At 36.3% G+C, this 21598-nt stretch overlaps 1 protein-coding gene across 1 annotated transcript in view; it reads left to right on the top strand.

Moving 5' to 3' along the window:
* Positions 1–21598, top strand: part of LOC106140012 (nephrin) — a 107723-nt gene that overhangs the window by 75829 nt on the left and 10296 nt on the right. The window contains exons 4-12 of the mRNA XM_060944659.1: positions 1540–1650; positions 2611–2817; positions 8337–8488; positions 9737–9881; positions 10271–10401; positions 10913–11072; positions 17394–17545; positions 19886–20105; positions 20856–21071. Of these exons, the coding sequence (XP_060800642.1) occupies positions 1540–1650; positions 2611–2817; positions 8337–8488; positions 9737–9881; positions 10271–10401; positions 10913–11072; positions 17394–17545; positions 19886–20105; positions 20856–21071 (1494 nt within the window). The remainder of the gene's footprint in view (positions 1–1539; positions 1651–2610; positions 2818–8336; positions 8489–9736; positions 9882–10270; positions 10402–10912; positions 11073–17393; positions 17546–19885; positions 20106–20855; positions 21072–21598) is intronic.

The raw sequence follows: 21598 nt of genomic DNA, 5'->3' as shown, positions 1-21598 counted from the left end.
ATGTATGTTTATAAAAATAGAACGAAAATCCTGGTAAAACTTCCCAATCCTCTTCACTGACGTATCTCATCAAAAGGTCGTTTCAGAAAGGCTTAAACAAATAACACGGGATAACACGGGAGCCACTTGATCTGAATCACCCTTTAATCCTGATAAATTCGGGTCAACATTTATCTCGTGTGTAAGGACATTCCAAGTAATCCCTGTTAAAAGAATTTACATGCTCGTAAAATTCTATCAGATATACGGCACTAAATAAATTGGAATTACTCGTTTTACACTGTGTGATTCTCAGTATTTGGAATACAAATATCGTTTATTCAGTATCGTGTTTACTAAAGTTTGTGGTACTGATCTGTACGATTTAGAAGGTCTATAGGACTCTTTTGACGGGCAAGTAATAAAGAGTATTAGCGATTTCCAGCCAGCTTTTAGTTGGAAAAACATTCTAAAAATAAGTAGGATTCAATACTCATTTTAATTACCCTAGTTTCAAACGTTCTTAGTCACAGGCAGATCTTGGTCTTTTTTGTAATGTTTGATTTGGAATTCCCGCATCTTTCTTTCCCGATACAAATAACTTGGGGATTAGAACTAAAAGGCATTATTTAACCTGCATCACCTTAGGATTCCTTAGTAGCAGGTAGATTGAGGTCAAACGCACTCGAATGTATTTATAAAAAGAAATAATAAATAGCGAATTGTTAACAAGATTCTGCTTATTCCTAAACATAATATGATAAACATACATACATAAACTCACGCCTCTTTCCCGGAGGGGTAGGCAGAGACTACCTCTTTCCACTTGCCACGATCCCTGCATACTTCCTTTGCTTCATCCACATTCATAACTCTCTTCATGCAAGCTCGGCGGTTTCGGGCACTTTTGACCTGACCCTTCACCAGCACTTCCTTAATTTGATCAAGATACGTTCGTCTAGGTCTTCCCACTCCAACCTTTCCCTCCACACTCTCCTTGTATATCTGCTTAGTCAACCTGTTTTCATCCATCCTCTCCACATGACCGAACCATCTCAATATACCCTTTTCTATTCCTGTAACTACATCTTCTTTCACATCACAACATTCCCTTATCACGCTGTTCCTTATCCGGTCACTCAATTTCACACCCAACATACTCCTTAACGCTCTCATTTCCACTGCATTTATTCTGCTTTCGTGCTTCTTTTGCCATACCCAACTTTCACTCCCATACATTAATGTCGGGACCAACACAACATGATAAAATAACATATAATCACGTCTATATCCCCTGCGGGGTAGACAGAGCCAACAGTCACCAAAAGACTGAAGGGCCACGCTCATCTGCTTGGCATAATGATAGAATTGTGATTCAAATAGTGACAGGTCGCTAGCCCATCGCCTAAGAGAGGAATCCCAAATATATAAGCCTATTCCTTAGTCGCCTATTACGACATCCATGGGAAAGTGGTGGAGTGATCCTATTCTTTATTCTATTTGTGCCGGGAACCACACGATAAATGATGATGATAATTAAACATAATATCTCTTTTACAGAATTACCGGAGAAACCGAAGATATTTGACGAGCTTGACAAAGAAGTAGTCGGAGTAGCCGGCCCTTATATAGAAGATACAAGTCTCAAACTCACCTGCGTTGTAAGTGGAGGTAAGCTATTTACTAAAGCTATTTCATAATGTACTGTAAGGTGACTATTTATAAATGTCTTACGGGTACGACATAGTAAACAAAACTTGGAAAGCCTTTTCTTTGACATAATTTTGTATATTCGGAGGCTGAGAAGCTGACACTACACACTACACTATTATGTATTTATGCGTATTTGTATGTATTTATATGTATTATATATAGATATATATTCTGTATATATTTTATTATATTCAAACATTTATTCATCTTGCTCTGCGCCAACGCCGATCTCCTGTTTGGTTTCCTTCCACCCAAAGGTTGACTGGAAGAGATTGCTTTAGCGATAAGTCCGCCTTTGTACCATATACTTTATCTGCTTTGTGTTGTTTTGTATGTTTTCTCTTATGGTGCAATAAAGAGTTTTATCTATCTATCTATCTATCTATCTTATCGTATACAAAGCAATGGAAAATACGATCAATGTTATTTATTTAAAACTTTATTGCATAAAATATGTACAAAAGGCGGCCGTTTGGCATTCTCTACCAGTCTACCAGCTGACCAAACAGAAAAACTTTAAGTTGGTGGTGCGATAAAGTGCACATGCATACTGCAAAACACATACATATATTGGCCTGGGTCTTGGATGTTTATCTATACATGTATTTATTATAAAATATAGTATCGTTAAGTTAGTATCTCGTAACACAAGTCTCGAACTTATTATCGGCTAACTCAATCTATGTGATTTGTCCCGTATATATTTAATTATTTATATTCCGATGAAAAAAAAATTAAATTAAATGTTTTTTAAAAACGTTTTTATTTATACTGTATAATTAGCCGTAATATTTAGCAAAAGAATTGCCGAGTTCACTTGTCAATTAAATTTTATCTTTTTTTGTGGGCCGCATATTTTCACAGAAGAATGCCCTTGTTTAAATATCCCTAAAACCTAACCTCTAACTCTCTCCATAGGGAAACCAATGCCAAGACTGCGATGGTGGAGGAATGACAAGGTCATAGCCACACTAGAGCCAGTGGAAGATGGCTCCAGGCTCAGCCTGCTGGAGCTGAGGATACCGAAGCTCACCAGGGATTACTTCGAGGCAGTTTATACATGTACAGCAGACAACACAATATTGGTGCCACCGGCGAGGGTTAATGTACAGGTTCAACTTTATTGTAAGTGTTTTATTAATTATTGAATTTACACATACAAACATAGTCACGCCTATATCCCTTGCGGGGTAGACGGAGCCCACAGTCTTGTTAAGATTGAAAAAAAAAACATGTTTAATTGACCACGTGGAATTAAGATTCAAATAGTGACAGGTCTCTGGTCCATCGCCTACAAGAGGAATCACAAGTTTATAAGCCTATCCCTCAGTCGCCTTTTACGATATCCATGGTAAAGATATGGAATGTTTCTATTTTTATAACCGGGTACATGCACTTATAATATGCCAGGAAGTAAGAGTCATAAAGTATCCCGATAAACCAACTCCTTATCTCAAATAACTGAAGATATAGATTGCTTAAAATCACACGATATAAGCCTACCAAAATAATATTTGCACACAAGAACAAATATATTCTCAAATGCTCCCTAAATATCTTCTACGCAGCAATCTCATTTGTGTTATTAAGTAGGCATAAACTAAACATGCCTTACATTCATAGTGAGTTAAGTTTCACATTTATCTACATGCTGTGAATGATACTATTGCTAAAATACTTTATCTGAAAGGACAGTTCCAGGTTCAAAATATTTGAAAATACTAAATTATACTCAACAAAATCTAAGACTTCATGTCATGTTTGAAATCTCTTGGACTTGTTTATATCCTACTAATATTATAAATGCGAAAGTTTGTGAGTATGTCAGGATGTCAGTATGGATGTTTGTTGTTTGTCTTTCACGCAAAAACTAGTGAACCGATTACGATGACTGCCAAAGCATGTAGGTAGCTGAAGACCCAGAATAACATATAGGCTACTTTTTATCTCGGAGTCCCCGCGGGAATGATTCCACGCGGACGAATTCTCGGGCGGCCTCTATTTTACTCTATTCTCTTTCACGATTATGTCATTATTATATGATTTTAGTTCATTACATTTAGCACGAGCAAGTTAAATTTAACTTATCAGTAGCTGTAGGGAAATTTTATTCCTGGTCTATCGCTCCTGATGGAGTCATTACTTTATTTGTACGTATCAGGGGCTTAAATGGCTACCTCGACACCATCTTGTTAGCATATAATTTAATTACTCTAACACATGCACTGAAAAAACCTAAATAGACAATTATACGTCTTATAATGGGTTAAAGAAACCGACTTCTACTTTTACTCATGACTATATCTGATTCAACTCGACTCTCCACTCGCCTTTGTTCTTGCCTTCTTACTCGCCTAATGTGAATATCGTGTCACTATGATGAGAGCTAAGTTATTGAATAATAACTCATGGAACGTCGGGTTCCGTCGGCAAAATAGCATTAGGGGAGGAATGTAGGCGATTGTCAAAGTGAACTGGAACTTTATACAGGGTGAAGTTGAACGCATACATTATTAAGTTCTCAGGTGGAATACATTTCCACATTTATGGTCAGAGTTGGTTTGAAAAATTTTCAGTTTTCAGTGGAGATTATGAAAAAAGGACTTCTTAAAATTCCATCTCACAAATGGTAAAAAGAGTGATGATTTTGATTTAGGAATAAGAAGGTATTAATTAATTATAGCCCTTGAAAATTAAAGCTTTTATCTTACTGACACATTTTTACACATACGTCGTATCAGGAATGATATACATATAAATTTACCCACAAATTAAAGAAAAATAAATATATTTAAAACATGAAATTTAGATTTTATTTTGTATCTTTTGTAAAGCCTATTAAAGTCAACCTTGCCTAAATTCGGCACTAACTCTGAAACTATCAATCAAAAAGGTCTCTTTACGCTCTCAGTCTAAAATGTAGCTAATAAATTGTATAGACACGCATTTCTCATTACAATTCCCCATAATCATTCCCCTTATTACTTGACCCGTGATTATTACGAGCTAAGGTGAAAGGTCGCTTCACAATAGCGTATGACGCTTCACCTCTCATAGAATATTACACAATAGAAGGGATATCTGGATAAAATATGCCTGAGGAATTCGATTATGACGTCATTGTTACAAAATACCCGAACGGTGTCAATACACTATTAAAGCTTTTGTTACCAGTGTTGCCAACTTAGCGCTTTATATCCTCATTTTGGCTACGTCAGCGCCTGAAATTTAAAGTTTAGCGCCTGGGTTTTCGTTCGCTTTTAATGTTAATCTGTGGTAAAAATGTCTGAAGAATATGGTTTAACTCAAATTACTATTTCTTTATAATACTCAATGGATGACCTTATTTGCGTGTCATAATTTTCAATATAATGTAAACAAAAAATGCGTCTATTTTTCAATGTCTGGCGCTATTTTGGAGATAGTTGGCTGTTACGTTACGTTGGTTCATTTGTAACTTTACAAAATCGCCTTTATTACAGCGTCATAGAGTTCTATAACTTGACATGCAATCGAGCGTACACTTTGATGGACAAAAGCGTCCATTTTCAATAATAATTGCTTCTAATTTTGGATTAAAGTGTCGTTTATTCGCTATTAATCTAATGGCATCGACGCATTTATATACAATTTTAGAGTGACAACGCACGCTTTGTACATTAATTGCATTAATTACGGTAAAAGAAGTTATTTACTATAATTATCTGTAGTTACTCATAATTTGATTAACTAACATACATATAATCACGTCTATATCCCTTGCGGGGTAGACAGAGCCAACATTCTTGAAAAGACTGATAGGCCACGTTCAGCTGTTTGGCTTAATGATAGAATTGAGATTCAAACAGTTACAGGTTACTAGCCCATCGCCTAAAAAAAAGAATCCCAAGTTTGCAAGCCTATCCCTTAGTCGCCTTTTACGACGTCCATGGGAAAGAGATGGAGTAGTCCTATTCTTTTTTGTACTGGTGCTGGGAACTAAACGGCACAATTAAGAACTTATAATTTGATCAACGTTTTATTAATAACGAAAAAAAAAATTATACATACAACAAATAAAATAATTTATTGTGTCCATTCCTGTTATGTTACTATACAATCCCACAATCTGTCTTTTTGGCTATTTTTAACGCTATTATGTCTAAACCACTGGATTTATTTTGATGAAATTTTATATGTATATCATCATAAGATTTCTAAAAACCCCACCGCAACGAAATAATGAATTTAAAATTAACGTGGGCTAGGAGCAAAACCTTGTATATTTTATTCTAAACTGGATATTTATATTAAAGTAAATGGCACTATGAGGGTTGCGACATTTTATAGTAGTGCGAAAGGTGATACACACTATGTCATCTTAACGACCAGGTTATGATATATGACTACCACACACTGAAGTACAGTCAAGTTCATAAGTTTATACAGAGGTCATTTCAAGAACAGATACATAATGCACAAATTGCTCTTAAACTTAAAATTTGATCAATGTTATGACTTGCTTTGTGGTTCCCGACACCAATACAAATAAAGAATATGACTACTCCATCTCTTTCCATGGATGTCGTTAAAGGCGAATACGGGATAGGCTTAGTAACTTGCGATTCTTTTTTTAGGCGATGGGCTAGCAACCTGTCACTATTTGAATTTCAATTCCATCATTATGCCAAACAGCTGAATGTGGCCTATCAGTCTCTTTTTAAAGACTGTTAGCTCTGTCTACTCTGCTTGTGATATAGACTTAACTTTATGTATGTATGTATGTATCTATGTTATGACTTATAAACCTAATAATGTTACAGCAATGTAATGTAAAATAATCAGACCAAAATCTAGACATGCAAGTCACTGGTTGTGGTTATAAGTGGGAACTGACCCTGTAGCATATCACGCGCGATGCCGTTTTTATCGCGTGAAAACCTATCGCTGTCCCGTTTCACGTCATAATAAAAAGCGGGACAGCGATTGTTTTTCGCCTGGTAACAAGGCCGTCGCGAGTATATGCTACGGAGGCTGGATCATTCCCATTCGAAACCAGTAAAATAGGTACTAAGACAATGTGAATACTATAATTTATTCCGTAACCTTTGTTTTTAAAATAAAAATACTCTTTTCTAAAATTCTTTTATGAAATCCGTCCAAATCCCACGCGGCGTGGTGTAAGTATATCGAAATTAATCTTCATTATATTAATGGACTTAACTTTTTTAATTTCGTTAGTCTCATTAATAAGCCGGTGAGAATATTTAATAATCACTTAATACATTGTCTTGTCTGATTAGAATAATTTTTAATTTTTAAGTCTAGCCGAAGAGTTAGTAAAATACTTATAGGTACAGAGAAAACTCACACTATAAAAAAACATAGAACGAATCAAAAGGCAAAACGTACCTATTCTGTTTTTAAAGTCACGCGTTTAATCGGCGCCGGTTACACGCGCATACATACATACATACATATAGTCACGTCTATATCCCTTGCGAGGTAGACAGAGTCAGCAGTCTCGATCGAATGGTAGATCGAATGGCCACGTTCAGCTATTTGGCTAAATGATAGAATTGAGATTCAAATAGTGACAGGTTGCTAGCCCATCGCCTAAAAAAGAATCCCAAGTTTGTAAGCCTATCCCTTAGTCGCCTTTTACGACATCCATGGAAAAGTGATGGAGTGGTCCTGTTCTTTTTTGTATTGGTGCCGGAAACCAATGAGCCTCACACCCCTACTAACCGAAATAATTCATTCCCAGTCAATATTTACTTACCTGAAGTAGAAAAAACTTTCATAACATCCGCAATAAGCATCTCATTCTCGGTTATTGCGGTGAATCCACGCAAATCTGGCCGATTAGCCTAGATCCCTCGGGATAATCTCAAATATGACAGCTTGCAAGCCACAAAATTCTTTTGTGCCACCGCCCCACCATTAGTTTTTATTTGCCACATTGTCTGCCCCGCCAACGTAACAGGAAATTATTCACCGTTATAATATAACTCGGTGGTTCAGTAATGCACGCCAAACTCACGTTTCGGCCCGCTTTTAGTATTATTTTTGTTATTACACTTTTCAACTGTTGGTGCCGTTAATGTGTATCCATTAGCCTCTTTCTATTTCTGTTTAATGCTCAAGTTTATAATGTATTGTTGTCTTTTGAACATTGGATTATTGATTTATGGATTATGAAAGCTTAGAAGTTGGGTAATTCGGTTAGACTATAATGGATATTATCTTCGAATCGCTTGCCTTCCATTAAATCGTTGGAACTTTGTTTTATATTGATCCTTGTTTTAGAAGACTTCAATTTTGTTATCGGTTTTTATTTGGCAATAAATGTTGCTCAAAATTTTTGTGTTAGATTTTTCCTTGAAGGCGGACTGAAATTTTAAATCATACTGCGTATCAAAGATATCTTTTTTGGTGAAATGTCATAGTTTGCTAACCGATGTTTATACGATGAGAGAAAACATCGAATAGGAACGTGCACGCTCAGAAAACTGAATTTACAAAGATGATCCAATATGTGTTCGGGTTTTTGATTCATTTGCGTCTTTACCTTTCCAAAGAATAGCTACTACCTAGATGAACTGCTCTCATATTCCATGGATAAGAGAGGCCGAAATTATTGAAACTTCTATTCTTTTTTACAGTGAGGCCACTTCTAGTAGAGATCCTAGCCAGAGAACAGCCTATTTCAGTCGGACAAGAGGCGGAGATAGCTTGCAGAGCAGTAGGAGCGCGGCCGCCGGCAGTTATCACCTGGTTCCTGGATGATAAGCCTATGGATGCTGCTATACAAAAGGTGTGTAAGTATGAAGACTGTTTTTGTTAGTGGACAGTGGGTTGGAAAATATCAGTCCAAATTGACGTCCCAACCTTAGTTAAGAACGCCAAATACGTGATATCCTGCTCTTTATCATGCAATGGATCATAATAATCGTAATATAAGTCATGTTTCTCATATAATAGAGGAAACAACTAGGGCAGAAGGTTTCTTTGGGGATCTAAATGATGGTGAACTGATTCAACATTTTTATAAACAGTGAGATATTATTATTATGCGGTATGTTGTGAAAGATGGTATGCTAGCTAGTGACTTATTATTAAAATTCATTATGTTGCAAAAAATAGCATGCTAGCTAATGAAATTAAAACTGAGGATGCCGAAAAAAGAGTTAAGTGGAGCGAGAAACTTTGAAAGCGGACCTTAGGCTTGATGCTAGATGACGTTAGTAAAGATGAGACAGAAAATAATGGGACAAACTGGTAATCGAACACAGGACTGCCGTAAGCATTGACACCCAAATGTGCCACGAAGATTTTTTGTACGTTATAAAGGTCCGCTTCCATTACCATATTAAGAAAATTGTTATAGCAATAATAAAATTGAATCTAATGCTTGCAACAGAAAATTTGAAGTGCCATTTACGTAGCGGTCATCAATCTCCCGCAAAGCACAACTTTAAGGAAAATGTAAATAACAGAGACATTTATCATTTCGAAACTGAAATTATACTTGAGTTTCGTTGTGATAATAATTGTTTCTGTGACCTTGAAAATTTTATGTTTCTAGAAGGAAGAGAAACGTGATTTACAATTTGTTTACTTTTAAAAACAACTACCATAGTTTTTTGTATGTTACATTGTGTTTTCCTTTTCGTTCGAAAATTGACATCTGAATTACCTTCATTAAAAAAAAATCCAAATTCTTTCATTTTCATTATTTGTCGTCACTATTTCATATTATGTTTTCATTATTGTCAAAGCAGATAAATAAACTAAAAAACGCGTTGAAGAATCAGATGAATAGTTGCGATATCTCTTGACCATCGAAAATATATCGAATTTGAATCACACTGCTACATAAAAATAATTTAACAAAAGATCATGCAAGCATTATCAATTAGGGCATCATCAATAAGCAACAAGCAGGGATCATGTATCTTTTATATGTACGGTAGTGGAAAATTAAGTCACTGCTCATTCAGAATTGGAAGATGCATGGTTAACTATAGATGTTTGAACAATGTAAATACTCTGTTTTTTTCAGAATTCCGAAGACAAGAACGAGACGATATCCTACCTAAGATGGACCCCTCGGATGGAACACGACGGAAGAGTCATCACGTGTAGGGCTACACACACTAAACTGCAGCATACTGTACTTGAGTCTACAATGAAACTCAATTTGCATTGTAAGTTCTGATTTAAAAAAGTTATTGAAATGTTTGTAGAATTTAAAGATAATTTTTGACAAATTCATATTTTTTTTTTATAATTGTGCGTTTATTAGTTTTTTTTCGTTTACAAAAATTTTGACGGATCGAATATTTTTTTTAATTTTATCGGTTGCCTGCCTTAACACCTACCCGCCTATATTTCCATTTCTTTTCCTCTCTCATACTCTTCTAACCGACTGCAGTTCATTCAGTCCACCCAAAATTTAAAACTAACAGCTTCGAGTTCAATCCAGCTGTGTCCACTTCGATAAGATCTACGAATAACTATAATCAATCCGAAGTTCAACACATTCAAATCTCTTTGTTATCACATCCAAGAAACTTTAAGTTTTGTTTGTCAACAGATGTTCCGATAGTGGCCCTTCAGCTCGGCTCCAAGTTGAATCCCAACGACATAGAGGAAGGTGATGATGTGTACTTCGAGTGTGTAGTCCGCGCTAATCCGCCGGCTTACAAAGTTGTATGGGAACACAACGTAAGTTGTACATTCACTCCCTTTAAGCGGTGGCTTTAGGTCAACACACACACATGGTCACGTCTATATCCCTTGCGAGGTAGACAGAGCGTTTGCTCTGTCTACCCCGCAAGAGATATAAAACAGTCTTGAAAAGACAATGGCCACGTTCAGCTGTTTGGCTTCGTATAAACGATAAATCCCAAGTTTATAAGCCTATCCATTAGTCGCCTTTTATGACATCCACGTTAACGAGATGGAGTGGCCCTTTTCATTTTTTTTATTGGTGCTGGGAACCATACCGGTCGTAATAGGCGACTAAGAGATAAAATTGGGATTCTTCTTTTAGGCGATGGGCTAGCAACCCGTCACTGCTAGCCCGTCGCCTTAAAGAAGGATCTCAAGTTTATTATCCCTTTATCCCTTAGTCGCCTTTTACATACATGGGAAAGCGACGGAGTGGTCCTATTATTTTTTCTACTAGTGATGGCAACCAAACTGCATATAATTTCAAAGTTAATATTATTTATAGGGTGTACTAATGATACACAACCAAAGAGCGGGAGTGATTGCCGGTTCGGCACACCTAGCTCTGCAGGGAGTGGCGCGCGACCAGGCGGGGAAGTACGCGTGTATAGCGTCCAACGTGGAGGGCGACGGGAAATCCCCGCCGGTCAACCTTCAAGTTATTTGTAAGTAGTTCATTTTCTTAGTTTAACATGCATTAGGAAGATAATTTTTTTAAAACTGTTAATAAACATTTGCGAAGGAAATTGTGTAAAAACATGTAGTTAGTTAACTACAAATTGATTGTAGTTGTGTTTACCAGGAGCATCCAAAAAAAGGACGATTTAATTTCTTAACTGTGTATACTTATCGTTAAATTATTTTTTACTAGCGCGATAACCACGATTCAAACTAGGTAAAGTTCTCACGGAAGCAATGTCAATGAGCGGAAGCAATTCATTAAGCTTACATCTGACATGGCCTGACAGTATTTCAAGACTGCCTGCTCTGTCTACCCCGCAAGGGATATAGACGTGATTATATAAGTAAATGAACAAAACTCAAACAAAAAAAATACCGCTATGCCTCTAAATACAAGAGCTGACCAGAACATTGAAGCTACAATCCTGTTGGTACCTTCTGAATTCAGCCGGTTTAACAAGTTGACTCGTTATAAGTTACTTTAGTTTTCTGTGTTATAACTGCTTATAAACTGGCTGTAGTTAGAACGAGGTAAGCTGTATAATTAGGAAACTACAAAATGAAATAACTAACTGCTGCTGAAATGAGTTTCGGCCTTTTATACAAAAAAATTGTCATTTTAAATGTAAAAGAGAGGTCATTTTATACTTGTACTACAACATTATAATATATATTATTTATATTTTATACTACATAATATAAAAAAACGCCTTTTCCCAGAAGTTTAGACAGAGACTACATATTTCCACTTGCCACGATCACTGCATACTTACTTCTTTCACTTCAACCATCATTCTGTCGTCTCATTTTAAATTCATTATTTCTGAATCACTCCCTCTCAGTCATCATATAGTTCATATTTAAGTACCACAATCTTAATATTTTTTTTTGTATTTGGGGTCCATTTAAGTACTTAACATACATAAATTTTTAAATATTAATTATGCTAAACGTGGTATCAAAAACATATTTATTGAAAATCAATTTAGATTAGTGTCGTTTTTCAAACTCTTTTGTACACAAATTAATTGACATGGTTAATACTAAAATAAAGTAAGAACGAAGAGACCCATTTGAAAAAGGCATTAGTAAATTGGCAGTGCCGTGTGGTTTCCGGCACTTCATAATATGACCACTCTACATCTTACTCATGGATGTCGTTAAAGGTGACTAGGGAATAGCTTAATAAACTTGGCATTCTACTGCAACCTGTCACTATTTGAATTACATTCCATCATTAAGCATCACAGCTAAACGTGGCATTTCAGTATTTTCAAGTCTTTTGGCACTGTCTACCCCGCAATAAATATAGACATGACTTTACAATGACTTTCTGTTTGTATGAGTTTTTGTAAATAAATTACATTAGCACACATAGGCTAAGTCAAAGACGAATACTTTAAATTATTTTCTAAAAAGTCCCTTGATAGTGAAATTTCGCTCAAATTTGAATTTACAAAATTGATTTGTGAACAACTTTGTACAATAATTAGGAAGTATATTAAACACATTTCAAAGTATTCCGAGTTAAAGTTTCTCCCGAAGCCCGTTCCCCTTAATTTTCTTAGAAGATGAATTTATTATTTATGAAACGAAAAAGGGAAGTTTGCTACATAAATAGTTGGGTGTAGCTCGGAATTTAAATTTTATTAGTATTATTATCTAAAATCAATATATTATGTACTAGAAGCCACCCGCGACTTCGTCCGCGTGGAATCAATCCCACGGGAACTCCGGGATAAAAAGTAGAAGATAAAAATAGACGAAATCACGATCCTAATACCACCCATGGCTACGCCTTACGCTATCCCGTAAAGGATAACAGTATAGGATAAAAAAAATACCCATATTTGCCAAGCAGTTACCCGCAGTCCACAAAGTGCGTCATGAATAACGCATAAGTGAAATGTAGTTGGAAATGAAAATCCAACTACTGACATTCATACCGTTCGCGCATAGATTTCCTTGTATGAAGCATGTGGCTGAAATTTGCATATCCGATGTACAGGTAGATTCACAACTTCACGCCGTCAGAATAACAAATTGAACGGTGGTAACGCGTGCTAAATTTTAAACGTGGTCGCGATGCTACGCGACGCGATGCGACGCGACGCGATGCGACGCGACGCGATGCGATGTGACGCTACTCTGACTTGAGCTTTTTAAGGCAGTCTTTCAATAACATGTTCTCTTGGGTAAGTAATTTGAAAGAATCGGTAAAAGAAATTACGTTGAAATTATAAAATGATTTATCCTTGAGGGCTCAATGATGCCCAAAATAACTATTCCACGCTGACGAAGTTGCGGGCACAGCTAGTGTATACTATACCTAAACAGCTATACAAATAAAATCGCCGAATTTAATCTCAGCACTTTGATATATCACAATCGCACACTAGTGACAGATGTACATCCAAAGATTACAAGGATTTAGCAAAACCACGACCCTTTTATTACAGCACTGTACTGACAGGAGAATCTGTGTATTTGTACGGAAAATCACGTATATATTTTACGGAAAAAAAATCCCTAACATTTGAATGAATCAACGGATTTTTGTCACGGAATAAAGGCAGAACAGATGTACTACTCTGTCAAGAAAGTAGCAGGAAAAGATCAATAATACACAAACTGTTTGTTATTAATCCAAATTTATTTTATCACCTTCAAAATATGCTCCTTTAGAAACGATACACTTACGCCAACGAATAATCCAATCATCAAAACATTTTTTAAACGCTGTTTCCGGAATTGAGGTCAGTTCTCGCCGCGAATTCTCTTTTATGTCTTCTACCGATTGAAAACGGGTGCCACGAAGTGGTAATTTGAGTTTAGGAAAAAGAAAAAAGTCGGCTGGAGCCATATCTGGTGAATATGGTGGTTGCTCGATGGTATTTGTTGAGTGTTTGGTTAAAAATTCGTTCACAATGATGGCCTTGTGCGAAGGTGCATTATCATGGTGCAAAATCCAAGAATTTTCTTTCCACAAATCTGGCCTTTTTCGTCGGATTTGCTCTCTTAAACGCCGCATAACACTCAAATAATATTCCTTATTTACCGTTTGACCTTCCGGCAAGAATTCCGAGTGCACAACACCGCGATAGTCAAAGAAAACAGTCAACATGACTTTGACTTTTGAACGACTTTGGCGTGGTTTTTTCGGTTTCGGTTCAGTTGGAAGGCGCCACTCCGAAGCTTGTTGACTAGTTTGCATGTCAAACTCGTAAACCCACGTCTCGTCACCAGTAACAATGCGTTTCATGAATGTTGGGTCGGAATTGACTCGTTCTAGCATGTCCTCAGCGACACTCATGCGATTGAGTTTTTGAAAAAAATTCAGGTCTTTTGGGACTAGCCGAGCGGCAACATGTTTCATACCCAAATTATTAGTTAAAATGGTACGGATCGACTCGTGAGATACAGAAAGTTCGGTGGCTATCTCTCTCAAAGTTGAATGAGGATTTTCAGTCACTATTTCCTTCACTTTTGCGATGTTAACTTCAGTTGCAGACGTTGATGGCCTACCAGAGCGAGGCGAATCTTCCATCACATCTCGACCGCTTTTGAACGCTTTGTACCACTCATAAGCACGAGTTTTTGATAAAGTCGATTCACCGTAAGCCTTCTGTAACATTTTCAGTGACTCCGAACACGATATTCCATTGGCAATGCAAAATTTAAGACAAACTCTTTGTTCGATGTTTTTATCCATTATGAAATTAGCAATACACACTAGATATGATATAACTAAAAATAGCACTGTATTTAATGTAAACAACAGATGCAACTCAAACTCCGCGCCAAAATGGAAAACAGTTGTGCCAATCTAACAACAACAAAAAAAACAAAAATTTGAATTTGGAACCATAAATAAATAATCCATTCCCGATACTTTTCTGACTGAATGTATAAACAACTTATGGTGCCTATTACCTGAGTAAGTGATGAAGTGTTAATTAAGCGAAAGAAGTATCCAGGGATTGTGGCAAGTGGAAAGATGTAGTCTCTGTCTATCCCCCTGGGAAAGATGCGTGTTTTTATGAATGTAATTACACAACTACACTTGAAAACTACCTTATTAACTCTATATACTCCTCCAGACCCTTTATTATATATATGCAAATGTTCAATAAGATAGTTCAGTAAATAACGAGTGAAGAGGTAACAAACTAACAATATGACTTTCACGTTAAATATTTCGCGTTATATAAGTCTTTTCAAGACTGTTGGCTCTGTCTACCCCGCAAGGGAAATAGACGTGATTATATGTATGTATGTGTGTTCGCGTCATATATTATTTAGGATATTCCGTTCTCTTTTCATTTTACATTTTTACCGCGTCAATATCGAAATAACAAATGGGAAGGGTTAATCCCTTGATATATCGTTTGAAATTAACCCTGCGAATCGTTATCGTATGTTTTTTTGTTACGCTTCACGTTATAGGGTTTTGTATGTAATTATTTGCAACTTGGGCATAATCGAGCGGAGTTCCTTCTAAATTTAGAACAGGATTTTTTTAAGAACAATATCATTGTAAGCTTTATTTTAAACTTGAATTATTCTTAACAAGAAAAAAAAGTTAAGTTTTTTTTAATTGACTGTGTAATATTGTTAAGATACCTACCTGTATTATCTTTATCTAATAACAAAGTTTTTTTTTGAAAAAGAAACATTCGTGGGGGCCGGGGTTCAAATCTGGGGCCTTACACTTCAGATGAATTTACCATACCATGCCGTGCCGTGCCGTGTGGTTCCCGGCACCATTAGAAAAAAGAATAGGACCACTCCATCTCTTTCCCATGGATGTCGTAAAAGGCGACTAAAGGATAGACTCATAAATTTGGGATTCTTCTTTCAGGCGACAGGCTAGCAACTTGTCACTATTTGAGTCTCAATTCTATCATTAGGCCAAACAGCTGAACGTGGCCTATCAGTCTTAAGACTGTTGGCTCTGTCTACCCTGCAAGGAATATAGACGTGATTATATGTATGTATGTATGAATTTACCATTGCACCGACTAAACGGAGGTCATCAAAATAGCTTTTAAAACGTAATCGTGGTATAATTTTTATTAATATTTCACAGTGGCATGTGCAGTGTAGCGTGACATTTTTAGGTCAAGGCCCATAACCCACCATTATGGCCGATAATTACATTATTATACAGTGTTGCCACTTTTGAAATATTTAAATTTTATAATACCCCGAGCGACCTACGTAGGTGTGTCGACCTCTTCGGGTGTAGTTTTGGTGAATAGAATAGATTTATTTATTGCCGTGTGGTTCCCGGCACCAATACAAGAAAGAATAGGACCACTCCATCACTTTCCCATGGATGTCGTAAAAGGCGACTTTTTAGGCGAAGGGTTAGCAACCCTTCACTATTTGAATTTCAATTCTATCATTAAACCAAATAGCTGAACGTAGGCATTCAGTCTTTTCAAGACTGTTGGCTCTGACTACGTTCAGCTGTTTGGCTTGATGATAGAATTGAGATTCAAATAGTTACAGGTTGCTAGCCCATCGCCTTAAAGAAGAATCCTATCCCTTAGTCTTTTTATTAGGAGGGTTATCAACACGTTAATATTCCGTATTGCTTCGGCCTTGTATTCCGAAAAAAAAAAGTTAAAAAAGTGAAACAAGTCTGGTATAAAGGAGAAAATTCGTGAAAAAAATACTTTTTTCCTGAAAACTTTTGCGCTCGTATTTGGGTTCGCCGTTTGCTTTTGTGTATTTTATGTAGTCAAGTTCTCATTTATTTAAAGGTCTTGTTTAAGCATGGAACGAAATATGTCTTTTATTTCCCGCGGGATTTCCCAGAATTCTTAACTAACAATTCTCTAAAGCAGACATGCAAAATTTATCTTCCTAAGCCTATTTGAGCTGCATATTGTTTTGTCAGTCAGTCAATAGGTATTTGCTCACCACCTTTAGTCATATTATCCTGAAGGTGCATCATCTCTCTCTCTCTCTTATGAAATCGTTCTTAAAGTGTATTAAGTATTATTAGTATGTAAATATTTACTGGCCAGTCAGAAATTAGATGATTCAGTTTTGATTTCAAATATTTTAATTGCTTTCCAAATTCAAAACTAATTTAATATCATAAGTATATTCGTTACGATCTTTTTTCTGTTAATATAAGTATGGGTAAACATATTTTGAAACAACATCCTTTCATGGGACAAGTCTGCCATTGCAAGTGATTTCTTTCCTTTATAACTATGTACTACTCCTTGTTACTGTGTAAATTTTTATGCAATAAAGATATTACAACCAAACAAACAAACATTTGTCCACAGACAAACCAGTGTGCACAAACACAATGACAGCTATAGTCGGTGCCGCCTTCAATGAACCAGCGAAAGTGACGTGTGAAGTGAACGCGTTTCCCCAGCCGAAGAATTTCCAATGGACCCTCAACAACTCCCTGGGGACTATCGAGTTGGACCCAGTAAGTAACGTTAGAACTGAGAACCTGAATGCGACCGAACGAATTATTCGATTAATTTGAATTTCATTCCAAATTCAAAACTATCCAATAATACATATATGTATGTATATCACGCCTATATCACTTGCGGGGTAGATAGAGCTAGCAGTCTTAAAAAGACCGAAAGACAACGTACAGCTGGCCATGGAATGGAATTGAGATTAATAGTGACATATTACTAGCCCATCGCCTACAAGAAGAATCCCAAGTTCATTAGTATATCCCTTAGATGCCTTTTACGACATCCATGGGAAAGAGATGGAGTTCATAGTGTTATTTTTATGAAGACATTGGATATATTAATTTTATTACCGTAAACTGCTTCCGCATAGGTATATTAAAAAAAATATATAAAACAATAAAGTGAACGTCTTTCTCCTGTCGAAGAACTTTCACTGGACCCTAAATAACTTCATGGGAACTATTGAGTTGGACCCGGTAAACTTAGGACCTGTTGAGAGAATGCTAATGCGACCGAACGTTTTGGATGCAAATTCTATATAGGGTTGCTAGAGCTCTATACTAAATTTAATTTTAAAAATGATTTTATCTTGATGGATTTTTTGTTTCTTTGAATGAGAAGTTTGTGTGAATAATTTAGGTATTTATTAATCCAAATTTACACAACTACTTTACATAACTAGGAATAAATTTACAAAACTAGGAAACGTATTCATATTTTTTTAAAATACCCACGATAATAAAGTTTTTTTTAAGCTTTTTGTTAGTTTTTTCTTGTTTTTCTCATTTCAAATTGTTTACCAACTGTTTTGCGGTAAATTGACGCTATCATGTTCATAATAGCGTCAATTTTTAAAATGTTTTAGTTAGCAGCTACAATGAATTCACTTGTTGACGCTATGATCTGACCAATACCTGGGATTACCGATTAACTGATATGAAATCTGTTCGATAGCTAAATAAAGAAAGCAGCTCATCCACATTTAATTTCAAACTTGATAAAAAAAAGTTACATGAAAACTTTAATGGATAATTTAATTCAGCATTAAAAAATATAAAACAGGTTTGTTTATCAAAACCAAGAAACACGCTATATTCTCATTACGGACTTTGTAATAAATCCCAATCTAGCATGCATATATTTGTTTTATTTTATTTTTTAATTTCCAGCTTATTATTGTTTGACTTTGTAGTTTATTGCTTTTTTGCTAAAGCATAATTAAAAATTATGTATACTTTATTATCCATATTAACTGTTGTAACCTTGACATCGTCTTTTATTTCCACTCTGGCTTTTTATTACACTTTTTCGGTTTCGGTAAAAGGCATTTTTGAAAAAGCATAAAATAAATAACACATTAACTTGCATTTTTTTAAATCCTTCAAACCGTAGCCGCTATATTCAGGACATACATACATAAACACAAGATTCAGCAAGAAGCCGTTCTTGCTGAATCTTGCGTCTATAGATAAACCCATACTCTCCTAAAAATTGCAACACTAGTTCTAAAAATTGTCGTTATACTATGAATTTTTAAATTATCCGTCATCACTCTTACCTGCGACGTTTTACCCAAACGTCACACCGTATCTGATATTAGCTTACCTTGATTTGGAGCTTTCATCGAGAGTAAAAGTCAAGGTCATGTTAGTTATCACGACAGGGGTCTGAAAATCATATATGGATATCAAATATATAATAAGTTGTAACTATTTTAGGCTTAGGAAGTAAAGATGGAGAAACTCGTGATAATATTTACATCTTACATACATGTTACATGTGTTTTTTTTATCTTTTACGACGTTATAACAGCCAATAAGTCTAGAAAAAGACTCAAAAGTAACATAGATTAATTAATTGACATAAAAAAAACAATGGACGAACGAACGTATGGATAAATATAGGACACAGGACAAATTAAACAGATTGAATTAGCCTCGAAGCAACAACGAAACTTGTTTTATGAGATACTTACTCAGAAAAAGTGCCGTGTGGTTCCCGGCACCAATACAAAAAAGAATAGGATCACTCCATCTCTTTTCCATGGATGTCGTAAAAGGCGACTAAGGGATAGGCTTACAAACTTGGGATTCTTTTTTAGGCGATGGGCTAGCAACCTGTCACTATTTGAATCTCAATTCTATCATTAATCCAAATAGCTGAACGTGGCCATTCAGTCTTTTCAAGACTGTTGGCTCTGTCTACCCCGCAAGGGATATAGACGTGACCATATGTATGTATGTATGTAAAAAGTTCGTTTATAATACTCCCGCTGCGCCATAATCTACACTAGTCAGTAGTAAAATTAAATTGTAATATAAAATTCATATCTTCAACAGGGAAAATACACCATCGACAGTGCAGGGCGGTCTATCCTAACATACACTCCTACGTCAGAAGCCGACTACGGTTCCCTAGCTTGCAGGGCTACCAACTTGGCTGGCCAGCAGATTGAACCGTGCAGATACACGCTTCTACCAGCTGTCAGACCTGACCCGCCGTTCAATTGTACCTCTATAAACCTCACTGATGATTCAGCTGAGCTAAGATGTGTGGCCGGTTAGTTTGGTAGTTTTAAATGCTGGCTATTCTATCATTTCTGTTTTTTTTTTCTTTTTTTTTTTCATAAAACTATCTTGCTTCCTAAATATTTTCCTGTTCTTTATCTCAATAATGCTCCAGTTCCGATTCTGGGAGAACACTCGTTAGACAGTTTTGTAAGCTACAAACGGTATACAAAGATATATTCACGTCTATATCCCTCGCGGGTAATACAGAGCCGACAGTTTCGAAAAGACTAAAAGACCATGTTCAGCTGTATGGGTAAATGATGAAATTGAGATTCAAATTGTGACAAGTTGCTAGCCCATCGTCTACTATCTAAGAAGAATCCCAAATTTATTAGCCGTTCCTTTAGTCGCCTTTTACGACATCCATGGAGTGGTCCTATTCTAGCGTGCCGGGAACCACATGCTACCGAAGAGAGAAGCGTTATATTAGTTTTTACAAATATAGGTATATAGTGAATGAATAAAAACAAAAAACGTTCTCATCCCATAATATACGTACATACATTCATAAAATCACGCCTCTTTCCCGGAGGGGTAGGCAGAGACTACCTCTTTCCACTTGCCACGATCCCTGCATACTTCCTTTGCTTCATACACATTCATAACTCTCTTCATGCAAGCTCGGCGGTTTCGGGTACTTTTGACCTGACCAGGACGTCCTTAATTTGATCCATACTATGTCCTATGACCCATAATATGTCCAAAATAATTATCTCCTTACTGTCTCTCATACTCGCAGGCTACGACGGCGGTCTCCACACAATCTACTTCGTAGAAGCTTGGGAGTCGGGCGATTTGATTGCCAACGCATCAACTCCCACGCCAGTTTGGATACTGAGAGGTCTTGGGTCCGGCAAGGCTTTGAAGTTGTTGTTCTACGCGCACAATGCGAGAGGACGCTCAGAAACCACCACACTGAGGATACACACGTTATCAAGACTGGCTTTACATACAGGTATGTTGATTGCTTCTTCTGGTGCCTACATACATATATATATTACATATGATCACTTCTGTATCCCCTACGGGGCAGACAGAGCCAACAGTCTTGTAAAGACTGATAGGCCACGTTCAGCTATTTGGCTTAATGATAGAATTGAGATTCAAATAGTGACGGGTTGCTAGCCCATCGCCCAAAAGAAGAATCCCAAGTTTATAAGCCTATCTCTTAGTCGCCTTTTACAACATCCGTGGGAACGAGATGGAGTGGACCTATTCTTTTTTTTTATTGGTGCCGGGAACCACACGGCACATGGTGCCTACAAATTGATAGATATTGTTGGTCTAATGATTTTTTCAACGATTTCAAGGGATTTGCCGAAAGAGAGAATTTTTGTGTCAAACCGGATCTTCATTTGTGTTTTTGCATCAAGATTATTTCGATTCGTGTACGCTTTTAAGCTTAGTATTGTTAAAAAGTCTAATATTCATTTTTTATATATATAATACCCACAGAATTAGAAACATTACTTTATGTGATAA

This window comes from Amyelois transitella, chromosome 6, assembly GCF_032362555.1.
Source record: "Amyelois transitella isolate CPQ chromosome 6, ilAmyTran1.1, whole genome shotgun sequence".
NCBI classification, from domain to species: Eukaryota; Metazoa; Arthropoda; class Insecta; order Lepidoptera; family Pyralidae; genus Amyelois; species Amyelois transitella.
The sequence above is the reverse complement of the archived record's forward strand: the minus strand, read 5'-3'. Positions and strand labels throughout refer to the sequence as shown.